The 24305-nt window shown below is 44.7% G+C and overlaps 1 protein-coding gene and 1 long non-coding RNA gene across 3 annotated transcripts in view; both read right to left on the bottom strand.

Annotated features, from left to right (window-relative positions):
- The window catches only part of kremen1 (kringle containing transmembrane protein 1), a 62941-nt gene extending 56329 nt beyond the window's left edge, over positions 1–6612 (bottom strand). The window contains exon 1 of one of the 2 annotated variants that reach the window (XM_047592429.1): positions 6138–6612. In XM_047592429.1, coding sequence (XP_047448385.1) covers positions 6138–6216 — 79 coding nt within the window. In that variant the 5' untranslated portion in view covers positions 6217–6612. The remainder of the gene's footprint in view (positions 1–6137) is intronic. The other variant, XM_047592430.1, reaches the window with a different exon arrangement.
- A 4421-nt stretch (positions 6613–11033) lies between these two features.
- Positions 11034–18888, bottom strand: LOC125012549. Its single transcript, XR_007113296.1, has 3 exons — positions 18441–18888; positions 13746–13941; positions 11034–12073 (listed from the first exon to the last, which is right to left on the bottom strand). It is a non-coding gene; the product is annotated as an uncharacterized LOC125012549 (long non-coding RNA).
- Between the last annotated feature and the right edge of the window lie 5417 nt (positions 18889–24305).

A 24305-nucleotide genomic window follows, 5' to 3' on the forward strand; every position in this document is an offset into this window, starting at 1 on the left:
AGGAGCTCAAGTTTAGTTTTTCACCACTAGGAAATTGACTCATTTCCTGCCTACACAACCGCATTTGATTGATAAGCCACACCGATCAGCCACAACATTATGACCACTGACAGGAGGAGTAAATAACATTGAACCATCTTGTGACAATTCAGTGTTCTGCTGGGAAACTTTTAAACCTGGCGTTCATTCATGTTGATGTTACTTAAACTTGTACCACCAGTCTAGACCAGACCGGGCACCCCCCACCCCATAGCAATGACACTCCTTTATGGCAACAGCCATCCCCAGCAGGATGCAGCCTGACACAAACACACAAAAACACTTTAGGAACAACTAAGAAAAAACAAGAAGAACAGCACAAGGTGTTGACCTGGCCTCCAAATTCACTAGATCCCAAACTGATCAAGTATCTGTGGGATGATCCACAGGGGTTCCCCCCCCCCCCCCCTCAAAGGCCCCCACTGACAACACTGTGTCACCAGACACCTCAGGATTCTCTCTGAAGGTCCATGTTCATTCTCTGATGGGTCACAACCATTTTGGAGGCACAAGTGAGACCTACACAACATAAGGAAGGTGGTCATAATGTTCTGCCTGATGCCTTCAGCATATTATCACCTTAATACATCAAACGTGTTAGGAAACAATTGCCTATTTATACAAGCAGCAGTAGCCCCGGCGCTTGTATACACTTGATTTTAAAGTGTGTGTCGGCGGTCCGATGATTCATGTCCCATCGTGAGAATGTTGGTGAACCAAAACAATAGAGTTGAGGGCTGCAGAAACCAAAACAATGAGCTAAATGATGCTGCAACCGTGCGAAGAGCAGAGGGGAACCGGCTGCTAATTCTCCGGGAGCTCGTCGACACGCACGAACCCTTCCATGCGATCCATCGTCAGCGTAGATTAGATCGACGCCGGCTCTGCATTCTCTTTCTGTTCACCCAAATCCTCTTATTATTCTCACCGAATTAACACTTACTTAAATCCTTAAGTCCTGGAAGTAGTGAGAAGTCTAAAAACTCCCACTGGTTTGCACACGTGAACACACTTAGCCGTAGTCGTGTAGCTCAGCGAGCGCACACACACACACACACACTGTACACACACGTCTACACGAGTGGTTTGTCTGCTGCACAGAAGCTCACCAGGGAAGTAGAGGTTTCCATCTCTGAACCGGAAAAGTGTGTGTGTGTGTGGAAAGGGGAGGGGGGGGGGGACACCACAGCGGCCACATCTAAGACTCAGACCCCATGCACCCACTTCCCATAATGCCCTGTGACTCCCCCCACACTAGGCACTAGAAGCACACCGACATGTTAAAGTCTTCAACAGGCCGCCGTCTCAACCCTCAAAACCGTCCCTGTGACGCAACCACCTCTGCCAACACAAGCTCGAGTTCCTTCAGCCGTCTGAGGATGGTCTGTTATTATCTCCGCGGAGTAGATGATTGTGCGTGTCTATCTTTCGCACACACTCTCTCACAAAGATCCCTCTGACTCGGGGGGTTGCAGAGGTTGATAGAGCCGAGCCACGAACTTCAGTGTATGAGCCGCATTTACAAGCTGAGAGAGGACTGTACAGCATGTGTGTGGTTATCTGCCTGTGTGTGTGTGTGTGTGTGTGCGTGGGTATAGGAGAGGCAGATGTGAGACCTCTCAGTGTGACACTTGACATGGCCCCTTTAAAATCTCGTGCAGGAACACTGGAAATTTATAGAGACTCCAGACGGTCACAGCTGCCCCACATTTGGACGCGCTCGCACATACGGAGATAAAGTTAATTGTGGGGATCTGCCGCTCTCCTCTGATTTACATCGTTGTAAACTGAATGAAGACGTTGCCTTGGGCTCTGGACAGCTCTTATTTTACATTTTATAGACTTGATAATTAAATTAAAATCCACTTGGAGCCACAAGTAACCCAGGAGAAGAAGTCCTCGAGGAGATCGGAAGGACTGGGACGTTTCACATGCCCGAATTCATTCAACTTTTCAGTCATTTGCACCGATAACAACGGCAAATAAAAACACAATATGAAGGGACTTGCCTGAATGGAAATGTTGAAATGAGCCTGGCGCTGTTTCTTCACACACAGGCAGTGACTGACGTTAAGCCAAGCTTCTGAAAGTGAGCCTTTTGCGAAAGACTCCTGCCAATCACGTATAAACCCTAGTGAACACAGAAGCTGCAAAACGGTTGCCAGGAGTGAAAAGCTACAAACTCCACAGAGCTGCCGCTCAGGGGTTTAAGCAGCGATTCAAAAAACGCTGTCAGCTGGGCCGCGCGGCGCACGAGTCTTGGTCAAGTGCAGCAGTTCTTTGACGGGGTCCTGGCTGCTCATCAGGCCCTGCTGGACAGGTTGCCAAATGCAACAGGATGTTGCCAGTTTATGCAGCAGGAAATCACAATGTTTGATCTGCGCATCAATCACAGTCGCACATGTGGTGCAATTTCCCGAAATCACCTATGCGCTTCCATTCCATTCCAACGATCGTGTAACAACACATTCGATTTGTTTGATTGAAAAAAATGGACAAAACTGTCTTTGCTCTGTTTTTGAGCTACCTGCAGCCCTGGAGCTTCTACAATGACGCACAGGCAGATGCATCAACGTCATCGTGTAAATTAGCGGGTCGACCCGGCGTTCCTGTTCACGTCGAAGACGAGCCGATAAAATCTCAAGTCTATTGCCTGGTCAGCTGACTGATTCGGAGTCACTGAGACCTCCACAATATTAGGGAGGTGGTCATAATGTTATGCCTGATCAGTGTACAAAAACATCAGCCTTTGCAAAGATTCCCAGTGTGACCCTGCAAGTAATTTCACACAAGTGTAGTTCAGCAAAGACTGCTGATAAACAGGAAATCCCAAATGGCACCTCTCGCTTTAATCCGTCCAGGACTGAGCTGGTCGTGCGCATCATGCTGATACTGATATATATAATTTATTTTTTTTTTTTAAAACACTTGTTCCATAACGTTAGAATGTCACAGCCTGCCCTTTTCTAGCCTCAGCTTCACACAACGGGAGCCAAACGTAAACGTACAAGGAAAGAAAGTCCAGCGAGATGCAGGTTGTAGCTCCGCTTGTTTTATGTGCGCTTGTTGCTCTCACACCTGACTGCAAATAAGTGGCATTGGGGAGCACAGTTGTTGCTTACCTCTTTTTTATCTATTACCCTTTAAATCAAAAACAATCCTTGAACCTTGGAACATGTACCCGGACTCTGAATGAACACAAAACCTGCACCAAAACCATCATAAAGCTCACTCTGAACAAATGTTAGATTTTCTTTGTTTAATCAATTCAGTCAAAAAAAAAAAACTAAATGTATCAGCAACTTAGCAACTGCTGACTGTTGCTTCATAGGCAGATAAGAACTGGCATCAATCTTTGCTAAACTGGAAGTGTCAGCAAAAAGAATAAAAGCTAAATAAGTGCATTTCCCAGAACGTTAAACTGCTCATTTAATCTGTCCTTGACACCGAGAGTTGAACCACTGAAGCAGACCGTGGGCCACACACACCTGCGTGGATTCACCCTGCCGCTGAGCGTTCGAAGGGGTCGACGATGGGTTAATGCACGGTTCACACAGATAAACAGACACGCGGGCGCATGCACGGTCAATCTCCAGACACTCTCAGTTTCACCGCCGGCCGCCCTGTAATAAACCCGTCAGTGAGACCGGTCACGGACACAAGAAGCATCCAGGTCAAAATAATTGCCTCCTGATTAAACAGCTCGCACGCTTGTTCGGGACACCAATACCGTGAGTTACATCATTACCGGCTTATAAACCAACTCAATTACGCCTCATCTTGACAGCTCTGACAGGATTTAACTTCCACTTGTGTGTGCAGTTGTGTGAAGGGCCTGAGCGGCTGCCAAGAGAGCAACAGCGGGCCGCAGGCAGACACATCAGCGTGTGGGAGTCTGAATGAGTCTCTTTATGAAGCTTTATAAAGCCAGGGAGTTCAGGTGGACAAGAGAGCATATGCATTACAGGTAAGAGACAGCGGTGAGATACCACTCTATACTGGGAGTGTCGTTCTCGTATTACGGGTTGCACAAAGGCACTTAGACTGCTCCCCGACCTCCTACAGGCATCTCTGCACCTCACATCCATTTTCTCCTATGTGCATGCGGAACGATGTCTCAGCATGAGGAACGCCTCCGCTGTAAATACACTTGTGCTTGATGCAGCGCTGCAGCCCACCAGGACAGTCGGAGCGTAATTGTTTTAGACGCTCTGTCACAAAGGCAATAGCAGCTGGCTTTCTGGAGAAACATTAATAACCTGCTGCACGCCCCAGTGGTTAAAGGACAATTCCGCTCTGTTGGAGAATTCATATTTGCACAGGATCAGATTGTTCTTGCTTATTAACATCACGGATGCTCCCTTTGTTTCTTTTGTTTTTTTTGTTTTTTGTACACTGTTGCTGCTGGAACACAAGCAAAAAAAAAAGGAGTGGGCAGAAATCAAATTCACCTCACCTCATTCAGTAAATCCCCCCCTCCCTCTCGCTTGTTTTGCTTTTTACATTCGCTGTTACTAAACTCTGCGGCAGACATTTATCAGTAACAATCTGCGGTTGTAAGGAAAGGAGTTCAATAACAGCGAGAGGGAGGCTTCACGGTTTCACGTTCTCCGGGGTTTCACATCCAGTTTGACCTTTTAACTGTACAGTCCAAACATATTAAGCGTGTCTGCCCATGATCCAGCTAAGACAGCATGAGTCATCCCATTTCCAGCAAGAGCCCGACTACTTGTAGACACTTGAAATTATTGTTTTACTGTACTAGCTGATTTATACTAAACATAAACTTTGCCCCCCCCTTTTTTTCTTTTCTCCACAGTGTTATGAGGGGGAATACCATTGCTTTAAATACTTTGTTAATACATAGGTACACATGGGAGTACTTACGCACTAGCCCAGATGGTGGACCCTCTAATTTGAGATCCAAGGGTATAATTAAGAGACAAAAAAATTAAAAAGGAAAGCATGGGGATTTGCTGCTTCGACATGAAACGCGGCACAAATTACAGCGAGGAGAAGCCTGGTCTATGTGGTCATCATTATTAGATATTCGCATTAAAACTAAATATTCTCCTGCAGAGGCAGATTCTTTTTGACCGGAGATCCGGCTTTAACTTTGAAGTTCTGCAGATAGACGCGGGCAGACCCTTGCGTATTTATCTGAACAGGATAGCAAAAATGAAACGGATGACATCAGAAGACTGGGCAGACGGTTTCAAGTGCAGTCAAAGTGGGGGGACTAGATTAAACGGAACGATTCGACTAAAGCAACATGATAGTGAAGTGACAGCATTACGATGGAAGCAGCACAAATAAAACGTGTAATGATTCTGGCAGAGGAGTTGAAATGCAATAAAGTCAACAGGCTGTGATGTGAACGTTCAGGCACAAGCGGCTGCAGGAAAGGTAAACACGAGATGAGAAGCGCAGGGTGCGTTTGGAGACTCGAGTGCGTAAAAGCTGCTGGTTTGGCTCAAAAGAACAGAGTTCCTCCCCTCCCCCGTGACTAAACCGAAACGACACAAATCTCATATTATCTGTCACGATCAGTTTTACGTTTAACGTGAGCTCCCGTGTGGCAGGGTTTTTGTCGCGGGGACTCGGGGACACATTTGCACAGACCTCGGCGGGGACCGCAAGAGTTTACCGTAGGTGTGGAGGAAACCGATCGGATCAGTCGCTCCGACCGCGGTGGGAACAGAACGAGAGACACGATTTCCATTTGTGATTTGTAAAAACAAACTCCGAAATAAATAGCTTACTCCCGCAGTTTGATAATAATAATCCAGTGGTTGTAGTAGTAGCGGTAGTGGGATTTGGACCAAGAGACGACTATGAATGAAGTTACTGAGTCTGCAGTCAGTGGCATGCTCGATGTAACCGATTAAGAAAATAGCATCGTAACATTAAGATAAACGCACTTTCTAGTTTGTGTTGTACGTTTTCTATTAAGACAGAATGAGAGTTTGTACTGCGCGCAAAACTAAAAGTAAAAAAAAAAAAAAAAAAAAAGACCAACTCTGAAGGCGCAGTCGCCAGCACGTTTTTTGCTGGAACTCCTCTTGAGTAAAAAACGCGAAAGGGAAAGTTATACTTACCGGTGTCGAAATGACCAAAAGCCGCGGCGGAAATAAGCCCAGCGAGAAGAAGAGCAGAGGTGACGGTCCAGGAATCCATGGTGTGACCGAAGAGTCCGAACTGGCTCCTCAGGTGAAGCGCAGCCTGACGGACGGATGCGCAGAGCGACGGGCTGCTGGACTCACTGACTGACTGGCTGTATGTCTGTCTGTCTGTCTGACTGACTAACTGGCTGGTTGACTGGCTGTCTGAGTCTGTGCAGGACTCGAGCTTTGGCCGGCGTTAAAAGTCCCTGAACTTCAAGGCAGGTCCTATAGCTACTTCCACACTGACACCACGGCGACGAGACCAGATAGTAGAAAGCAGGGATCCGATTTCCAAAACCATGTGACAGGAAATAGGGGCAATGGATTCAACCTGCAGCACTGGGGAAGCAGCAAGCAAGAAAAAATAAAAAAAGAGGAGGAGGAGGAGGAGGAGGAGGAAGAGGGGAGGCTGGCGGTGCTGGAGTTTGGAAGGTGGTCCCTGTGGTGCAAAGAACAGCAAATTCTGTCAAGTAGAACATATTGTTTTAAAGCATGCACAGATCAGGCATAACATTATGACCACCTTCCTCATATTGTGTAGGTCTCCCTTGGTGCCTCCAAAACAGTGTTGACTCGTCATAGAATGGACATGGGCCTTCTGAGGGGGTCCTGGAAACAAACACAATATTGTTAGTGGGGGCCTTTGAGGGGAGGGGCCTCTGTGGATCATCTCACAGATATGAGTTTTGGGATCTTGTGAATTTGGAGGCCAGGTCAACACCTTTTGCTGTTCTTCGTGTATTTTTTAATTTTTCTAAAGTGTTTTGTGTGTCTGTGTGTGGCTGCTGGTATCAAGAAGTATCATTGCAACAGGGTGGAGGTCCCTGCTCTGGTCTAGGTGGGTGCTACATGTCTAAATAACATCCACACGAATGAATGCCAGGTCCAAAAGTTTCCCAGCAGAACATAAAATTGCCACAAGATGGCCGATGTTATTCACTTCTCCTGTTAGTGGTTTTAATGTTGTGGCTGATCGGCGTATTCCTGCCTATTTTATAAATGCATAATGTTACAGCAAAACTACTAATAACATGAGGTTGGATGTCACATGTTGAGTCTTCTGGGAAGGTCGGGACAACTATTAAAAACATTAAGAGAGTTAACCGAGAACATGCCTCAGAGAACCAGAAACACATAACAAGCCTTTTATTATTGGGTATTGTCTTGGTTTTTATGTTGGGGTCTAAATCTAATTAAGGATCTATTATGCTTGGAAACCCCTGGGCCATGTCACGTGATACCAAATACGAAACTGCACACAAAGGTTTTAATAAGAGCAGAGGCTTGAAAAGGGGGGAAAGTGAGGGGAGGGAGATTTTTGCACACAGCCCCCGCGGAGCAGTACGTAAAATATAAAATATAGTCCCCACAGTTTATACAATGCAGACTGATTAAGGAGTGGATGAGGAGTGTTTCTTTGAGGGGACATTTTTACTCCCGCTGCTGGACTTGTGATCAAAGAAGCTTGTGATCTTGAACCAGAGCCTAGCAGTTAATAGCGGCAGTGAAAACTTTGCATCACATCTGTGGGCACAGTTTTGGGAATCAGACTATATGAGAATGAGCTGTCCACATAGTCATTAGTTGTTTCTAATTTAGAAAAATCGGTTTAAATCACTGCGTTTACATATACAGCTTAATCAGACAATGCTCGAAATTCGACTTTCTAAATGCAGCCCTTGTCCCAGTTTACAGTCGAATAACTGACGGGAACATGTCCTCCTCCTTCACACTAGGTGTCATTTTAGCAGGTTAATACCGCCCCCTTTATGGTTGACCTATTGCGTCACATAATAAACAACTGGAATCATTAATTTCAAACAACAACAAGGTGGATAATACCTCAGATTTTTTAATTTCGTACGTAATGTGCGCACTACTTATGGTGCAGATAAGATGACGCTATCCATCAGGTGGTTCTTTTTCTGTGACCGGCTTGTGGATCATGCACACGCACATTGTCCAGTTAAAGCCTGATTAAGGCGTATACATGCCGGACAAAATCGATTTCCAATCGCATTGTCTGGGTGTCTTAATCGGCTAAGGAGAACTCTGATTTTAGTCAAAGAAATGTAAACTTACGTGCACTTAAATTGTCCAGCTAAAGTTGGATTAAGGCAATAATCGTTTTTTTTTCACATGCATGTAAATCTACTGACTGTCACAAAAAGGAAAACGGAAGCTTTTCTCTAAATTTCATGGTTTAATCTTTAGAACTGGTCGTGTGTTAATGCTAAGCGGCCTTCCTGCAGAAAACCCAACAATTAGAATGCAAAACAATGTTTGACTTTGAGAACACACTGACATCTATACAGCAAGGGAAGAAAAACACGAAGAGCACAACAATGTGGCTTTTCCCACACGCTTTTCTTGGTGGTTAAACTGAAAGTTTTTTTGTTTTGTTTTGTTTTTTTTTTACATTTGCCCGCGGCAGTCTCTCTGTCTTTATGGCTAGCACGCTCACAGGTAAACCAGGAAGTCTGTCTATAAGATAGATGGATGTTGACAACGTGCAGGGATACTAAAATTACACTGCAAGAGAGACGACACCCTGCAGGAGTTGGTGTAATTATGTTACATTAGCACATTTGCATTGGGTTTGTTTGTTTTGTTTGATCTCAGGAAACTGAGCTTGCGCCTCCACCCAGCAGCCATCTCCTCAACCACAGTGAAATCCAGTCCACACTGTTTGTTGGCTTTATGGGAAGAGGTTGGTTTGTCCATTTGGTCGTTAGATGTTTCTAATTTAGAGAAATGTGTTTTAAATGTTACACAAGAAAAAAAACAGGGTCTAAATTTCAGGCGTTCGTTTTAGAACTGGCGGTTTTCTTGACTTTCCACTGAAGCTCATCGTATTCACTGGACAGAAACAGGTGCAGTGAGCGTGCAGGCCTGCTGTGGCTGCGTCCTACCCTCTTTGCCACTGGCAGCCTGATGTTTTGTGCGAAACAGCACCCTCCTGTGTTTCACCTCCAGCACCATGCAGCACTGTGCGTAAGGTATCCGAGCCAAAAGCAGCCTGTTAGCCCCCAAAATAGAAAATGCGCTATGATCTCACCACTCTAGAAGAAAAAGAAAAAGAAGAAAAAAAAAAAAAAAACAGGCCCAGTATTTATTTTGCCAAAAACGGCGGGGTTGAGATGGAGTGCGCTGGGAAAGTAATCTAGCATGACGTGTGCCCTTTTGAGAAATGTGGCTGTTTGGCGTTGTGATAGTGGCTGGTTAAAGCTTCTCTTGTATTAAGCAGAACGGCTGAAGAATTCAACCATTCTGGCAGTTTGTTGCGATTACGCCTGAGATCTCCAGAGATCTAATCTTTCCTGAATGAAATTGCTTCATGACAGCGTGTTTTCAATCTTTCTGACATTATCTTCTATTAAATATCCTGCCAGTCTTTTGACATTTGCCTGACTTTATTTTCTTCTTTATGCTTCCTCTGCACTACCGTTCACCACTCGTGAAACTCGGCGGTGCTTCTCATGCAGTTAAATTGCAGCATATTTAATAAGACATAAAACAACGTTTATTTATCCCACGTTTGGGAAAATTACCTTGTCACAGTAGCGCAGAATTAGGTATGTAATAATATAATCTAATTATTCCCTTATTGAGCCATGGGGGAATTCCGTCTCTGCATTTGACCCAGCCATTCATTCACACAGTAGTAAATACAGCCGGAACAGTGGACTACAGCCTCAGGTGGACCATGCAAATTTGGGGTTAGACGCCTGGAGGAGGCGAACGTGTGACCCTTTAGATACCAGGCAGCACCTCTAGCCACTACTCCCTACACCACTCATCATGACAAGTTGGTAGGAAATATATACAGAAATATGGGAAAAATATACATAAATATACCCATGCCACTTTATTAGGTACACCTGTTCAATTGCTCATTAACACAAATAGCTAATAAGCCAATCACATGGCTGCCATTCAGTGCATTTATTCATGTAGAGGTGATCAAGGCAACTTGCTGAAGTTCAAACCGAGCATCAGAATGACTTTGAACGTGGTATTGTTGTTGGTTGTTGGTCTGAGTATTTCACAACCTGCTGATCTACTGGGATTTTCACACAACAGGCAACAGTAACTCAAATAACCACTGGTTACAGCCAAGGAAGAATATCATCTCTGAACACACAACACGTCCAACCTTGAAGAAGATGGGCTACAGCAGCAGAAGACTACACCGGGGGCCACTCCTGTCAGCTAAGAACAGGAAACTGAGACTACAGCTCACACAGACTCATCAACACTGGACAATAGAAGATTGGAAAAATGTTGCCTGGTCTGACGAGACTTGATTTCAGCTGTGACATTCAGATGTCGGGGTCAGAATTTAAACAACATGAAAGCATGGATCCATCCTACCTTGTGCCAACGGTTCAGGCTGGTGGTGGTGGTGTAATGGTGGGAGGGGTCATGGTTTAAATGCCACAGTCTACCTGAGTATTGTTGCTGACCATGTCCATCCCTTTATGACCACAGTGGACCATCTTCTGACGGCTACTTCCAGCAGGATAATGCACCATGTCACAAAGCTCATATCATCTCAAACTGGTTTCTGGAACATGACAATGAGTTCACTGTTCTCCTCCACAGTCACCAGATCTTAACCACCTTTGGGATTCTCATCACAGATGTGCAGCCGACAAATCTGCAGCAACTGTGTGATGCTGTCATGTCAATATGGACCAAAATCTCTGAGGAATGTTTCTGTTCAAAGTATGACAATGAATGCAGAAGTATGAGTATGAATTAAGGCAGAAGGGGGTCCAACCTTTTACTAGCAAGGTGTACCTAATAAAGTGGCCGGTGAGTGTATGTATAAATGTGTAAAGGAAATATATACAGGAAATATATTGAAATTGGGTGGGGAATTAAAGAAATGCTAAAAACTTGCAATATGATACAATTGCTAAGATAGTAAACGTGGACAGTGAGGTAGTTTGTGCAAGATAGGAAACAGATTATTGTGCAAAAGAATCTGTAAAAAGGACAAAACAGGTCTCAAAGACAAGTCTCGGGTGTGAGTTGTTGTGAACTCAGACTGGTGTTGTACAGCCTGGCTTCAGCTGGGATGAAGGGTCTGTGGTAGAATCTATCATCTTCTTTAGCAATAACGTGTTTACGCAGAGAAGATGTAGAAGATGAGGAAAACATTTAAGAAGCTTCATTCAGTCATGAAAGCATGATCCTCAAACAAACCAATCAACGAATATACCAGCCGGTTATTTATCTGTTCGTTGGGTAGCTGGTGTAGTCGCCGCTGCTCTTTTCTAGTATTTCACAGCCATTTCATTATTCTGTGATCAGGGCCGAGTTGTTCAAGCAGATGATGTGCTCGCCTGAATAAAAACGGCTCGTGTGCCCGATATGAAAATGAACCGGAGTCCTGTCATTACACCTCCCGTCTCGTCTCACCCGGCTATCAGTCTGCGATGCCGAGCAGTTTTGGTAGCAAGGCTCTCTTTGTCTTCTTTGTGTGTGTGTGTGTGTGTGTGTGTGTGTGTGTCTGATCACATGCTGGGCCTGTCTGTACACGCCGCCTGGCCACATTCCTTGTGGTCTGCTGAAGTTACTGTAATGCTGTTTTTTTTTTTTGTTTTTCTTTCCAGGTCCACACACAACATTCACACTCCGTGTTGTTGTTTATTTTTGTTTACATGAAGTCTTTTGGGAAGTTTGTTGTTCTTGAGCTCATTATTAACTACACTGGAAGTTTCCCGTACGTCTTTAGCATGGGTGGCCGCTGCAGGGCCTCTGGTGTGTCCCGCCTGTTGAGTTATGCAAGATGAAGGCTGGAGGTCACGGCAGGAATAATCCACTGAGACGTATTAGGAGGTACTTCAGCATCCGCGACCTGCCTGTCAACGGGAAGTTATGCATAGCGGAATTAGAGGTTGGCCCACATGCTTTGAATTCAAAAATTCAGGAGCCAAGACTGTGTCATGTCCTTGTTCTCTCTTGAGTAAACATGAGCGCCGAGCCCTGAATCTTAATGCCACATTTCTCTCCTCCGAAACTGTTTCTCCTTGTAAGCTTTTTGTTCTTGGCATCACAGAGAACAGTGTTATACAATACCTTATAGTCTGGGACCTCTTTTCATCAGAAATAATGCTCAAACAACAACAACCCCCAAAACATGTAACATTTGTTGGCTTTATGCTAATTATTCCATTTCTTTTCTGAAACTGACATTTCAGCTAAAACTTTAGTACAATGAAGGTGATCATCCACAGACCTCTGTCAGAATTATTCATAAATATTCAGACTGATTAACTGGTAGTTTGGGTTTTTTTTTTTGCTGGAAGAAAGCAATTTCACACTCATTAAAACTGTTTATAATAATGAGCCTGAATGTTGTTTCTTTTCTCTTTGTGTATGTATCTACTGATCAGGCATAACATTATGACCAGGCAAAGTAAAAAAATCCAAAAAAAAAAACATCTTTTCAGAATTTATGGTTCTGCTGGGAAACTTTTGGACATGAAATTCATTCTTGTGGATGTTACTGAGACATGTAGCGCCCACCTAGACCAGACCAGGCACCCCCACCCCACAGCAAAGACACTTCTTGACACAGACACACACACACAAACGCTTCGGGTATCTGTGGTATGATCCACAACCTTAACCTCAACCCACAGGACCCAATGGCCTCCCACTGCAGGCGCAAGGTGGTCATAATGTTATGCCTGATCAGTGTATGCGTTTTATTATTTATATATTTTTACTTTTGTTGAATGTGGCAAATATTCACATGAGAACTAAAGATGAAATCCTTCCTTTCTTATTATCTTAATTCACTTTTATAATACTGTTAATATAATTATTAATTATTGTTATTGGACTTTATGTTTCTTTGGGCAAAACAAGTTCAGAATAAAAACTTTGAGAATTAAAAACATAATAATAATAATAATGTTTTACAGAGTCAGATTATGAATTTATTCAATAAACCAAGGCAGAATTATAAATAGAGAGCAGTTTATCCAGGACAAACAGGATGATGTTTCTGGGAAGGAACGTTGAAGTTGAGTGGAATCCTGCTTCAGTTTTTAGTCTGTTTCTGTGACAATAAGAAGCCTAATGATTTTGTCTTCCTCTCTGACTCACGTTTACAGTTGGGATCATCCTCCTCAGCTCCATTACTTGGCTCATTGCATTAATTAAAGACAAAACATGCTGGCACACAGTGTGACGCACAACATCTTGTGTCTGCTCCTGTGGGGGGATACGCAGTGAGTCAATGCCATTACTCAACCGAAGCATCTGGTTGTCGTTTGAAGCCCCCCGCCCCACCCCGCCGCAACCCGTGCCCCAACGCGGCCACATCAGTGTCTATATGATCCACGTCATTAGTGGCGGTGGCGCACACAACGGAACGCACAAAACCGTGTCACCCTCTGACCCCAGCGAAGCTACGCGGTGAAGCGGGCTCATCTTGACAAATGGCTGCCTCTGGCCCGCCGCCACCTCCTCCTCCTCCCCAAATCTCACGCACAAACACACACCTGTGCAGGCCCCTGAGCTTACCTGTGTTCAAAGCCAAGATAAAAGCCAGCGTTTCACATCCAGCCACCTGCATCAGCCTCCGCAGCCCCTCCTCCTCCTCTCTCAGCTGACACACACGGCAGTCATCCATCCAGCTCGGCCTCCCGGGTCTCTAATTAGGCCCCTCGTGGGCGACACCCTCTGGAATGTTTATTGTAACATCACTCGGCTTCATCTGCTTTAAAAGAGACACAAAAAGAGGAGGAGACGTGATGGAAAACAGACGCGGAATCAGTTGCCGTGCACGAACTGAAATATTCATCGGGACTAAATCGGTTTAATCAAACACAACTAGAGACTCCAGATGGTTTTATGGCTCGAAGCGACTGCCGAGGTCTGAGAACACACTGACATCTCGACAATGACGGAAAAGAAACACAAAGACCGCAACAATGTCGCTTTTTTTTTCTTCTTCATGCCAAACACGTTGACACATCAAATCTGAACCAAGAAGTCTGTCTATGAACTCGATGGATGCGCACTTATGTTTGTTGTCCAGTCACATTTCATTTTACAATCTCATTATTACATACAGCGATCAGGCATAACATTATGACCACCTTCCTAATATTGTGTAGGTCTTCCTTGTGCCTCCAAAACAGTCGTGACTCATCAGAGAATGGACATGGACTTTCTGTGGGTGTCGTGTCGTGTCTGGTAACAGGATGTTGTTAGCTGGGGGGGGCTTTGGGTCCTATGGGTTGAGGGGAGGGGCCTCTGTGGATCATCCCACAGATACTTGATCAGTTTGGGATCTAGTGAATGTGCTGTTTTGTGCTGTTTTTCATGTTTTGAGTGTCATTGCTATGGGGTGGGGGCATCTTGTCTGGTCTGGTCTAGGTGGGTGCTACATGTCTAAGTAACATCCACATGAATGAATGTCAGGTTCAAAAGTTTCCCAGAAGAACAGTGGCGTCGTTAGACCTATTTCACGGGGGCTAAAGTATCCCTAAAATATTCTTTAGCCCTAAATGATTTGGTGTTGTTTCATTTATTGATTTATTTTATCATAGCATTAATATGAATTTAATTAATGTAAATTAAGTTTGGTTTTCATTTTCTATTAACTGTCACGTTTGGAACAGTTGCTGCAATGTGTTTAAAAATGGATTAAAACAAAATAAAATAATAATAATAAATAATTTCTCAGTGAGCTGAGAATACGAATGAGCTGTTTGTGAAATTTTCACGCACAACATAAGCCTCCACTGTCCTTAAAACCTAGTGACACCCCTGGCATTGTCACAAGATCTTATTTGCTTCTCCTGTCAGTGGTCATAATGTTGTGGCTGATCGGTGTACTGGAGCCACGTGTTCCTTTCAGGAGTCAGGAAATAACAAGAAAGGAATAAATACTGGATTTTCATTCACTGGGTGGGAAGAAAAATGGTTCCATTTGAATTCTAATGTTATTTGGCGTCTGGTAGTAAACTGGGAAATATCTGATGTTATACGGTTTCAGAAACAATGAATACTTCTCCAAACTTAGATACTTAGATATATGAAATAAATCCTCCAAAATGCATAAGATTTAGAAAGATTCAGATTCAGATCACTATTTTGTTATTTAATATCATTCCTGTCCATTATATTTCGGGGATTAAGAGGTTGTATGTCAAACAGACGCATGGCTTTGCAGAGGATAACAGTGTAGGGCTTTAGAGATTTAAAAATTAAATCTAACTGATTAATCAGAAATAAAAAATAATATTTTTTTTCTTCCTGTTTTTATAATCCTTTTTCCCTACAGTTCCCCAGCCTTTCTGCTACTGTGGCCTACCTTCTCCGAGTTAATGACATTGCATCACCCAATAAATCCATCACTTTTATAGGATTTTCTAAAAAAAAAAAAAGACGAAGAAAAAATGGAATGATCACTTGCGCAGGGGCCAGGCTCTGGTTTACGACGGCTGGAGCACTTTAGGTTTGGTTTTTGGTTTGGTTATGAAACGTCTGAGGGCCCGCAGTGCGTTTGCCCTTTGAGACTGATGGACAAGGTGCGAGAAACATGAGTGGCTGGTTTTCACTGTGGTCAAAGGGACGGCTTCATCCCGAGCTCAAACAAAACAAACCCAATGCAAATCATACCAACTCCTGCAGGATGCCGCCTCCAAGGACAAATCTCTTGCAGGGTACGAACATAACGCTGTACACCGACAAGCCACAACATTATGACCACTGACAGGAGAAGTAAATAACAACGACACATCTGGTGACAATTCGATATTCTGCTGGGAAAGTTTTGGACTTTCGTGTGGATGCTATGTACCACCCACCTAGACCAGACCGGGGGCGGCTGAGGCTCAGTAGGTAGGGCGGGTTGTGCTCTACCTACCTGACCCCGTATGGCACTGGTGTGTGTCCTTGTGTGAGTGAATGGGTAGACATGTCATTCGATTACCAACAGGTAGAAAAACGCTACATAAAAGCAAAACCATTTACCATTTACTAGGCACCCCCACCCCACTGCAATGACACTCCTTGATGGCAGCAGCCTTTCCTAAATGGTAAAGTGTTCAAGTATCTGTGAGATGATCCACAGAGGCCCCGTCCCTCAACCCATAGGACCCAAAGGCCCACCCATTAACAACATTGTTTTTTGCCAGACACCACAGGACACCCTCAAAGGGTCCATGCCCATTCTCTGACAACTGTTTTGGAGGCACAAGGGAGACCTACGTAATATTAGGAAGGTGGTCATAATGTTATGCCCGATTGGCGTGTGCTCCTAAACAGCGAGGCTGTGTTTATGGCAGGAGACTGGGTGGTGCAGGGACAGAGCCGATGCACCTAACGTGACTCAGTGACGGCGTTCCCAGGTGATCATTTCATCTACCAGAGGTGGAAAGATTACTGACAAATTTGTTCTCAAGGACAAGTACTGTTACACTGCTTAAATTGTACTCAGTTACAAGTAAATGTACCGTAAATGACAAAAGTACTCCTTAAAAAAAACACTCGGAGTATTAAATGCTTTTTAACTGATAGATGTTGTATTGCATCATAGCAGGCATTCGATTTCGATTCACCTGGAGGTTAGGGTTAGGAGTTAGGGGTTAGGGTTAGACAAGCATATGTGAGTAGACACATCTACTCATCTCTGTGAGCGCTGACTCATCATTGTCACCGTCACAATTATTCTTCTAACTCATCACATACCAGGAAAAGAACAAGAAGTCTTCTTGCCGCCACTCAGTCCCGATCCGGTGCCCTAGTTTGATGAGTCTTTGTTGTGGCCTTTCAGCAACTGAACATGTGACTCAGGAGCAGGCGCTAATGCTGACGACGCATCTGCAATGTCTCATACCCGCTTGGAGAGGAAGACGCTGTTCAGAATTAAACTTCTAAACAACAGTAATACAAGTTTTCCCTGTTGGGTTAGAGCGACACCAAGGCACAAGCGGAGATGTTGTTTTTTTTTAAAATACAACAGTGCAATCACGTACATTTGGATGTGGTGCAGTTGCTGTCAAGATGTCTTCAAAGGATCGCAGAAAGTGGTCACCGCACTGAATCAGCCTCAATTGAAATGACCTTTTGAGCGCAAACAACTGCAGGGGGTTTAGGTTTGTGGGCTCTGTCGAGGCCAGACTTGTTTTCCCCTCATATGTCAGACTTGACGACACCGAAAAACATCCCGCGACCTTTTTCATTTCACCGAAGCGGCGAGGGAACCACAGTCGGCCATATGTAAAATGTAAACTGCTGATGGGAAACATACTCGGAGGATGCAAACTTTGATATTGCTACGCTGCTTGTGTTTACAAGAGCTAAACAGAACGATGGCAGGAGCGTTGACGTCACATGTATTTCAGCGGCTAAACATCTTGCGGACAAGTGAAAACAGGCCTGTCGTATATATACCCGTAGTGACGCCATCCATGAACCCACTCAGAGGCCACAGAGTCCAAAGGAGAAATGGATGGTTGCAGGTTTTACGGTTTAAAGCAACGAACAAGGCCATCCCCCTGCACGGCTACTACACAACACAACGTCGTGCTGAAGTTTGGCCGATCTCCCAGTCTGAAATGAAACTAGTCAGAGGAAACAGTGCCCTCAGTGAGATCTTCTAACGGTCGATTCATAAAGCGAAACAAAGCCATGCCAGCAAATCACAGTGAAACTTAAGGAAAAGAAACTAAATCTGTCTTCACTCTTTACTTCTGCACATATTCACCGATCAGGCATAACATAAAGACCAAAGTTTTTATTGTGAACTCGTTTTACCTGTAAAGTGCAGATTCTTTTCCCAACATGTCCCCATTTTTATGCTCTAAAGAATAAACATAAAGTCCAGTAATAATAATAATACTTGTGTTAATAGTATTATAAGGCTGAATTGAAAGTCAAGATAATGAGGAAGGAAGGATTTCATTCAATAAAAAAGGAAAATAGATAAATGATGAAAAGATATATACACATACACTGATGAGGCATAACATTATGACCACCTTCCTAATAATGTGTAGTTCTCCCTTGTGCATCAAAAACAGTTCTGAGTTATCAGAGAATGGACGTGGGCCTTCTGAGGGCTGATCGGTGTATTACTTATAGTCTTGGCTGCAGACTTTTCAGTCCAGCTCAGGGAATGAATGTCATACGAGTTATAAACAGATCCACCAATTTAGGAGTTGTTTAACATTTACAGTTATAATTATAAAAGGTTTTAAAGCAAACCTGTGTCTGCGTGGGTTCTCTCCGGGTACTCCGGCTTCCTCCCACCGTCCAGAGAGATGCTCTTTCACTGGTGATTCTTATTTGGCCGTAGATGTGAGGATGGTTGTCTGTCTCTCTGTGTTGGCCCTGAGACAGTCCAGGGTGTACCCCACCTCTCGTCCAGAATGGACTTGGGTCCTGTGGGTCGAGTGGAGGGGCCTCTGTGCGATGAATTTACAGGCCAGGTCAACATCTTGTGCTGTTCTTGAATGACATCTGGGACAGGCTCCAGCCCCCTCATGACAGAAATGGTCAGAAAATGGTCAGAAAACGAATGAATGCTAACGTGTTGGTACGTGAGCAAATAAAATCTTCATTTTAAAAAAAACGTGCACGGTGCAATAACATGTCTACAGTTAAAGTGTCGCATGAAATAACAAGTAAGCAGTCGTTCAAAGAAGCAACATTTTTCTTCCTTAACACGCTGAGAAACTGAGAAATTAACCTGGCGATGCCTGGGCTGCTATGCGCCTCCGTTATTGCAGGGCTGAGCGATGACGGGGACAGGAATACTTACGAGATACCTGACCTTGAGGGGTTTAGAGGCGCGGAGGAGGAGAGAACAAATAATAAATCGCCGAATTCATAACGAGACAGGGAGGGGAAAATAAAGGACCTCCAACGCCCCGGCGATATTAATCACACATTCATAAGCAGGTATGTGCACAGACACAAACACAGAGCAGAGCTCTGAGACACCACCAGCGAGCGCCTCTAGCCAGTAAACAACATGCGGCTCTGAGAATGTGGGCTGAGTCTAGAAAGTGAGCAAACGTCTACATAAACCGTTGTCACAGCGAACGCTCACTTGTACCTGTGTTACAGACTAGCAACAAGTTAAATGGTTTAATAACAGCGGAGGAGGACGGCTACTGAATATTAATATGCGCTTAATTAAGGCGCTGATGTCGGTAAATGTCAAGGATGAGACGGAGGCAAGTCTGTGCAAGTATCGGCTGATGTGGTTTCATTTGGATACGTGTGCGGTGCCTCTGCACTGCTACTCACACACACATACACACACACGCACACACACAGACACACACAGACAAATCCTTCTCCACGTACACAGAGACCAGATTCAATTCTTTATCATATCTGTGGATCGTACAAGTTCCACAGTGCACGATAAGGAGAAGAAGGAGGGGGAGGGGGCACACAAACCAAGCGTGGAGGAACATGTGCCTTTTGAAGTTGTCTTTCTTCTTGGAATGAGCTTTGGCGTAACGCGCCCAGTAAAGCAGATCATTAAGTGTAATGGTTGGTGAGGATTGCAAAGCTTTATCTCTGATGGCAAGAACAAAGTTCTCAATGATCTGGGGGATTCTGGCGCTGGATTTGATGGGAATTCCCATGCCTGCTGGAACAGTTTACTTTGAAACATTTTGATCTGCGCTAACAGACAGGTGCTATCATAAATCTACAGTCAAGGAATTACAAACTGAGCTTTACACACTGAGGCTTAAGGTATATATATAGATACGGATATATGTAGATAGATAAAGTTGTCCTTTGACAGATTATATCTTGAGATCGCAGGTTCTCCCCCAGGCAGACGCCAGAATTTGTGACGAAAAAAAAAGAAAGACTTTGAAAGATAATAAAAAAAAATAATAATTCAGTAGACTGTCACACAACACCGCTAGGTCAGAGACAGACGGGATCTGAAATAATGCTGCAGACTGATCCCAAACATGCAGACAGAATCTTTAGTTTTAACTAGGATAAAAAAAAATAAATAAAAAAATGAAGTCTACATATCTTGAATGCGTCAGATGTAAAGTCGGAATCCAGGACAAAAAGCGTGCATTCTGCTGGTCACGGCTTCCCCGTGCACTTAAATGACCTGAGCTGTCGTTAGTACGCCCTGTGCTTTCCCTCAGACAGATGTTTAACTGTTTGATTGGAACATTCATTATATTCGAAAAGATGCCTGTGCATTTTTTTTTTTTTTAAACCCCAGACAACAAACCTGATGCCTGTGCTGGTTCAGTCCGGGGTAAACAGAGGACCACACAGTGTAAATGGAATCTAATCAAAACAGATGGAAACAAATCACAAGGGCTGCACGCTGCCTTTTAACTTTACTGAATGCAGATAGGGAAAGCCGTGAAGCTGGTTCATATCTGGGAGGCCTGAACTCATTCAAAGAAGGGGGGTTGTTTTTTGGAGGGGGGGCAAACAAACCCAGGCTGAAAACAACTTTGAATGCAGCATAAGTGCCTGAGTGGCACATGTTTATTCATGAGAACGGCGGATCGGTGCATAACGGTTCATTGTGAAAACGCTTGGTATCGGAGAGGAGCGTTGTTTGAGGATTGTCACCACGAAAAATGATGAAAATATTTCCCCTCTAGGCAAATAAAAGGCTGACACTAAGAATTCTTTATTTATTTGCTCCTTCTCACTTCTCTTGTCAATGCCCTCCACTGTTTAGCATTTGAATCACTCCAAAGCAGGCAATCGCTTCCCCCAAAGTCCTCGTGTTTATGAAAACACAAGTTTCCAAGCGCCTGCAGTGAATTTATATTTGATGCATCTCACTCCCTTGGCAACGTGCCCCTCCACAAGCTTTCCATGGAGGTTTGCCCCCACCCCAGTTTCCACAGTGCAGGCTGATTGATTTGCTCTTTAATGGCTTCCTGTGTTGGGCATGGCCTACGACGAACATCTGTAAGGGCGGACTGGGCACGCCGGGTCTGTTTAACTCTGCTGCGCTCATCTGCGGTGTAGTAAAGTGAGGTATCTGCCTTTTCTGTGGCCTGCGAGAATGACGTGCTTCATTATAAAAAGAACTGACGGCAATGAAAAGTGAACCGTGCGCCCCAACAGCCGCCGGTCGCTGAGTGGATTACAGCGCCCCGGGGACTGAAGTTTGAGCCTCTGATGTCGATGACTGAGAAGGGGGAACAATAATAGTTGGCCGGTGAGTGATAAACTTATACTGAGTGTTAACGTCAAGAGTAGTTTGTGTTTGAGAAGTCACTTCCACGAGTCCAGACAGAGGCTGAAGAGCAGCTTTGGGATGTTTTTCTGCTTGACATCGACAACACTGCTTAAAACCCAATTACGCTTGAGAATCTTTATTTAAAACCTGTGGAAGCAAATAACAGGAAATTAGAAATACAACAAGGGGGGTTTTCATAATGAGTAATTACACAGAAATATTAGGTTTCTTTTATCTGTAAAATCTCAGATAAACATCACATGTACCTTGTTTTTACAGCTTCCTTTATTGCACTGAGTGCACCCTCACGGGGCGGTATCTGTGTTATCCTCAAGCTCGGGTCCTCTACCAGAGGCCTGGGAGTTTCAGGGTTCTACACAGCTGCTCCTACGACTGTGCTCTTCTGGACTGAGGCTTCAGGGGTTGTTCCTGGGATCTGTTGGAGCCACTCTCCCAGTTTGGGGGGTCACTGCCCCGAGTGCTGGTGACCACGCTCATCTTAACCTTCCACATCTGTTCCAGCTGCTCCTTCAACCCTTGGTACTTCTCAACCTTTTCGTGTTCCTTCTTTCTGATGTTGGTGTCAGCAGGTATCACCACATCTGTCACCACCATTGTGTCCGGTTGCTTCGCGAGGACCTGTTTGTCAGCCGGGAAGCTGAAATCCGAAGCGGAAGAACCTTGGACCTGTTGTTCTCCACCACGTTCTGTGGTGTGGCCCACTGGAACTTGGGTACTTCTACTCCACACTGGGTACAGATGTTCCTGCACAGTAGCCCAGTTACTTGGTTGTACCATAAGACCCCCTCAGAAGACCCATGTCCACTGTGGGCGAGAGGCGCGGTACATCCTGGACAGGTCTCCAGTCTACCTCAGGTCTCAGGGCTAACATAAAAAGATGTACAAACATTCACACTCACACACTCTACAGTCAATTTACAATCTCCAATGAACCTTACGAGCATGTCTTGGAGGAAGCCTGGAGAGAACCCACACAGACACAGGGAGAACATGCAAACTCCACACAGACACCAAGAACCTTCTTGTCGTGAGGGATCAGTGCCAACCACCAACACCGCTGCTTTAAAACGAATAATTAATTAAAACTGGAATACTTTTGAATACATTCATGTAGCACCCACCTAGACCAGACCAGGCACCCCCACCACATAGTAATGACACTGCTTGATGGCAGCAGGATGCAGCCTGACACAGACACACACACAAAAAAACAAAATAAACGTGAAGAACAGCACAAGGTGTTGGCCTCCAAATTCACTAGATCACAAACCGGCCAAGTATCTGTGGGATGATTCACAGAGGCCCCTCCCCTCAAAGGCCCCCACTAACACCATTCTGATGCTAGACACCACAGGACACCCTCAGAAGACTTATGTCCATTCTCTGATGAGTCACAACTGTTTTGGAGGCACAAAGGAGACCTACACAACATAAGGAAGGTGGTCATAATGTTATGCCAGATTGGTGGATGTTGATGCTTTTCTATGGGTCTTTGAAAAAACAATGAGAGAACTACTGGCTGTGTAAGATCATTTTTTTTAATTAGGACTGTCCCAGCAATACCAAATAAAAGTATAACAGTATGCATTTTTTAATAAAATAAATAAATAAAGGCTCTTGTTTCGTTTTGTTTTATCTGCTTTAGGATTAGTCGAGTTTGTTCACATCTTCACCCAGAAACAGAACTCTAAGTTTGGGCATATGCCCTAATCTGAAAATCAATCTTCATTTCAACCTACGCCTTTAAATTAGGAGTCAACATCAGAAGGAGCTGCTCGCCCGTGAGTTATTAGGAGGCGAGGGACAAAGCACACCTGCAACGCTGGAGTTGACATGAAACAAAAAAAAAAAGCACACCCAAAACAAAGGCCTCATCCAAAAGCCACTTCAGAAGCCTTTCTTCATAATCCAGGGACGTAGGACAGATCTGAGAAATGGGGAAAAAGTCCCACGTGAAAGCAACAGGTTTCCACAGAGCACATTAGTATTTACTTGTGTCTGAACGTGATTGAACTAATTACGCCGGGTTGTTGAGATGTTAAGCGAGCGTAAACATTCGGGGTTGGAACAGGCCCCCATGGAGATGAAAACCCCTCCACTTTCATCCAAACGCAATTAATCAGCATCCCAGTCTGCAAACAGACGCAGCAGCGTGCTCCATTGCCTCTCTGGTAAGCACTAACTGACACATGAAAGCAGGGAAATTTGCACCCAGTTAGGAGATTACAACAGCAAGTGAGTCAAATCGGAGCCGACGCTGCAGAAAGACCTCAGACACCGACGCGGGGGGAGGCTTACCAGCCTTTTGTGAGGGGATCAGGACACGTTTCATTACCAGGTAACAACGAGAAGGAAGCGAATGCGTGCATACTTTATTTATGCCTGTGTAGAAAACGGAGCTGGTTTTAATGTGAAAAACAATCCTTGAGGCATGACAGAGCAGCAACAGCGAGGGTCTGCAGGATCTAGAAATGGATACAGCGTTGCACAACGGCAAGTTGAGGAACAGTTTGCACATGCAGCAAAGACTTCAAAGCCTTCCCTGTGCAGCAAGCCAGGTTATTTCAATTAGTGTCCAACAGGAACCCTTCTTCTTTCCCCAGCTGGACCCCCACCTATCACTCACAGGGATCAGCCACACGGGGCCCTGTCACCCCGTTTCCCTTCACCCCCCTGACCGGGCTTTGTTTTGGGAAAGGAGGAGCGAGTCAGGTTCAAAGTAGGGGAGAAGGCCGCGGGGGAAACCCGAGACGACGGCCCGTCCGACGCGGCATGCCGGGCTGAAGAGGAGGTTATTCTCCTCCGATTCTTTCATTTCACAGCTCTAAACCGTAGCGTGGACAAACAGAGCGCACAGC

This window comes from Mugil cephalus, chromosome 8 (genome assembly GCF_022458985.1).
Source record: "Mugil cephalus isolate CIBA_MC_2020 chromosome 8, CIBA_Mcephalus_1.1, whole genome shotgun sequence".
Classification (NCBI taxonomy): Eukaryota; Metazoa; Chordata; class Actinopteri; order Mugiliformes; family Mugilidae; genus Mugil; species Mugil cephalus.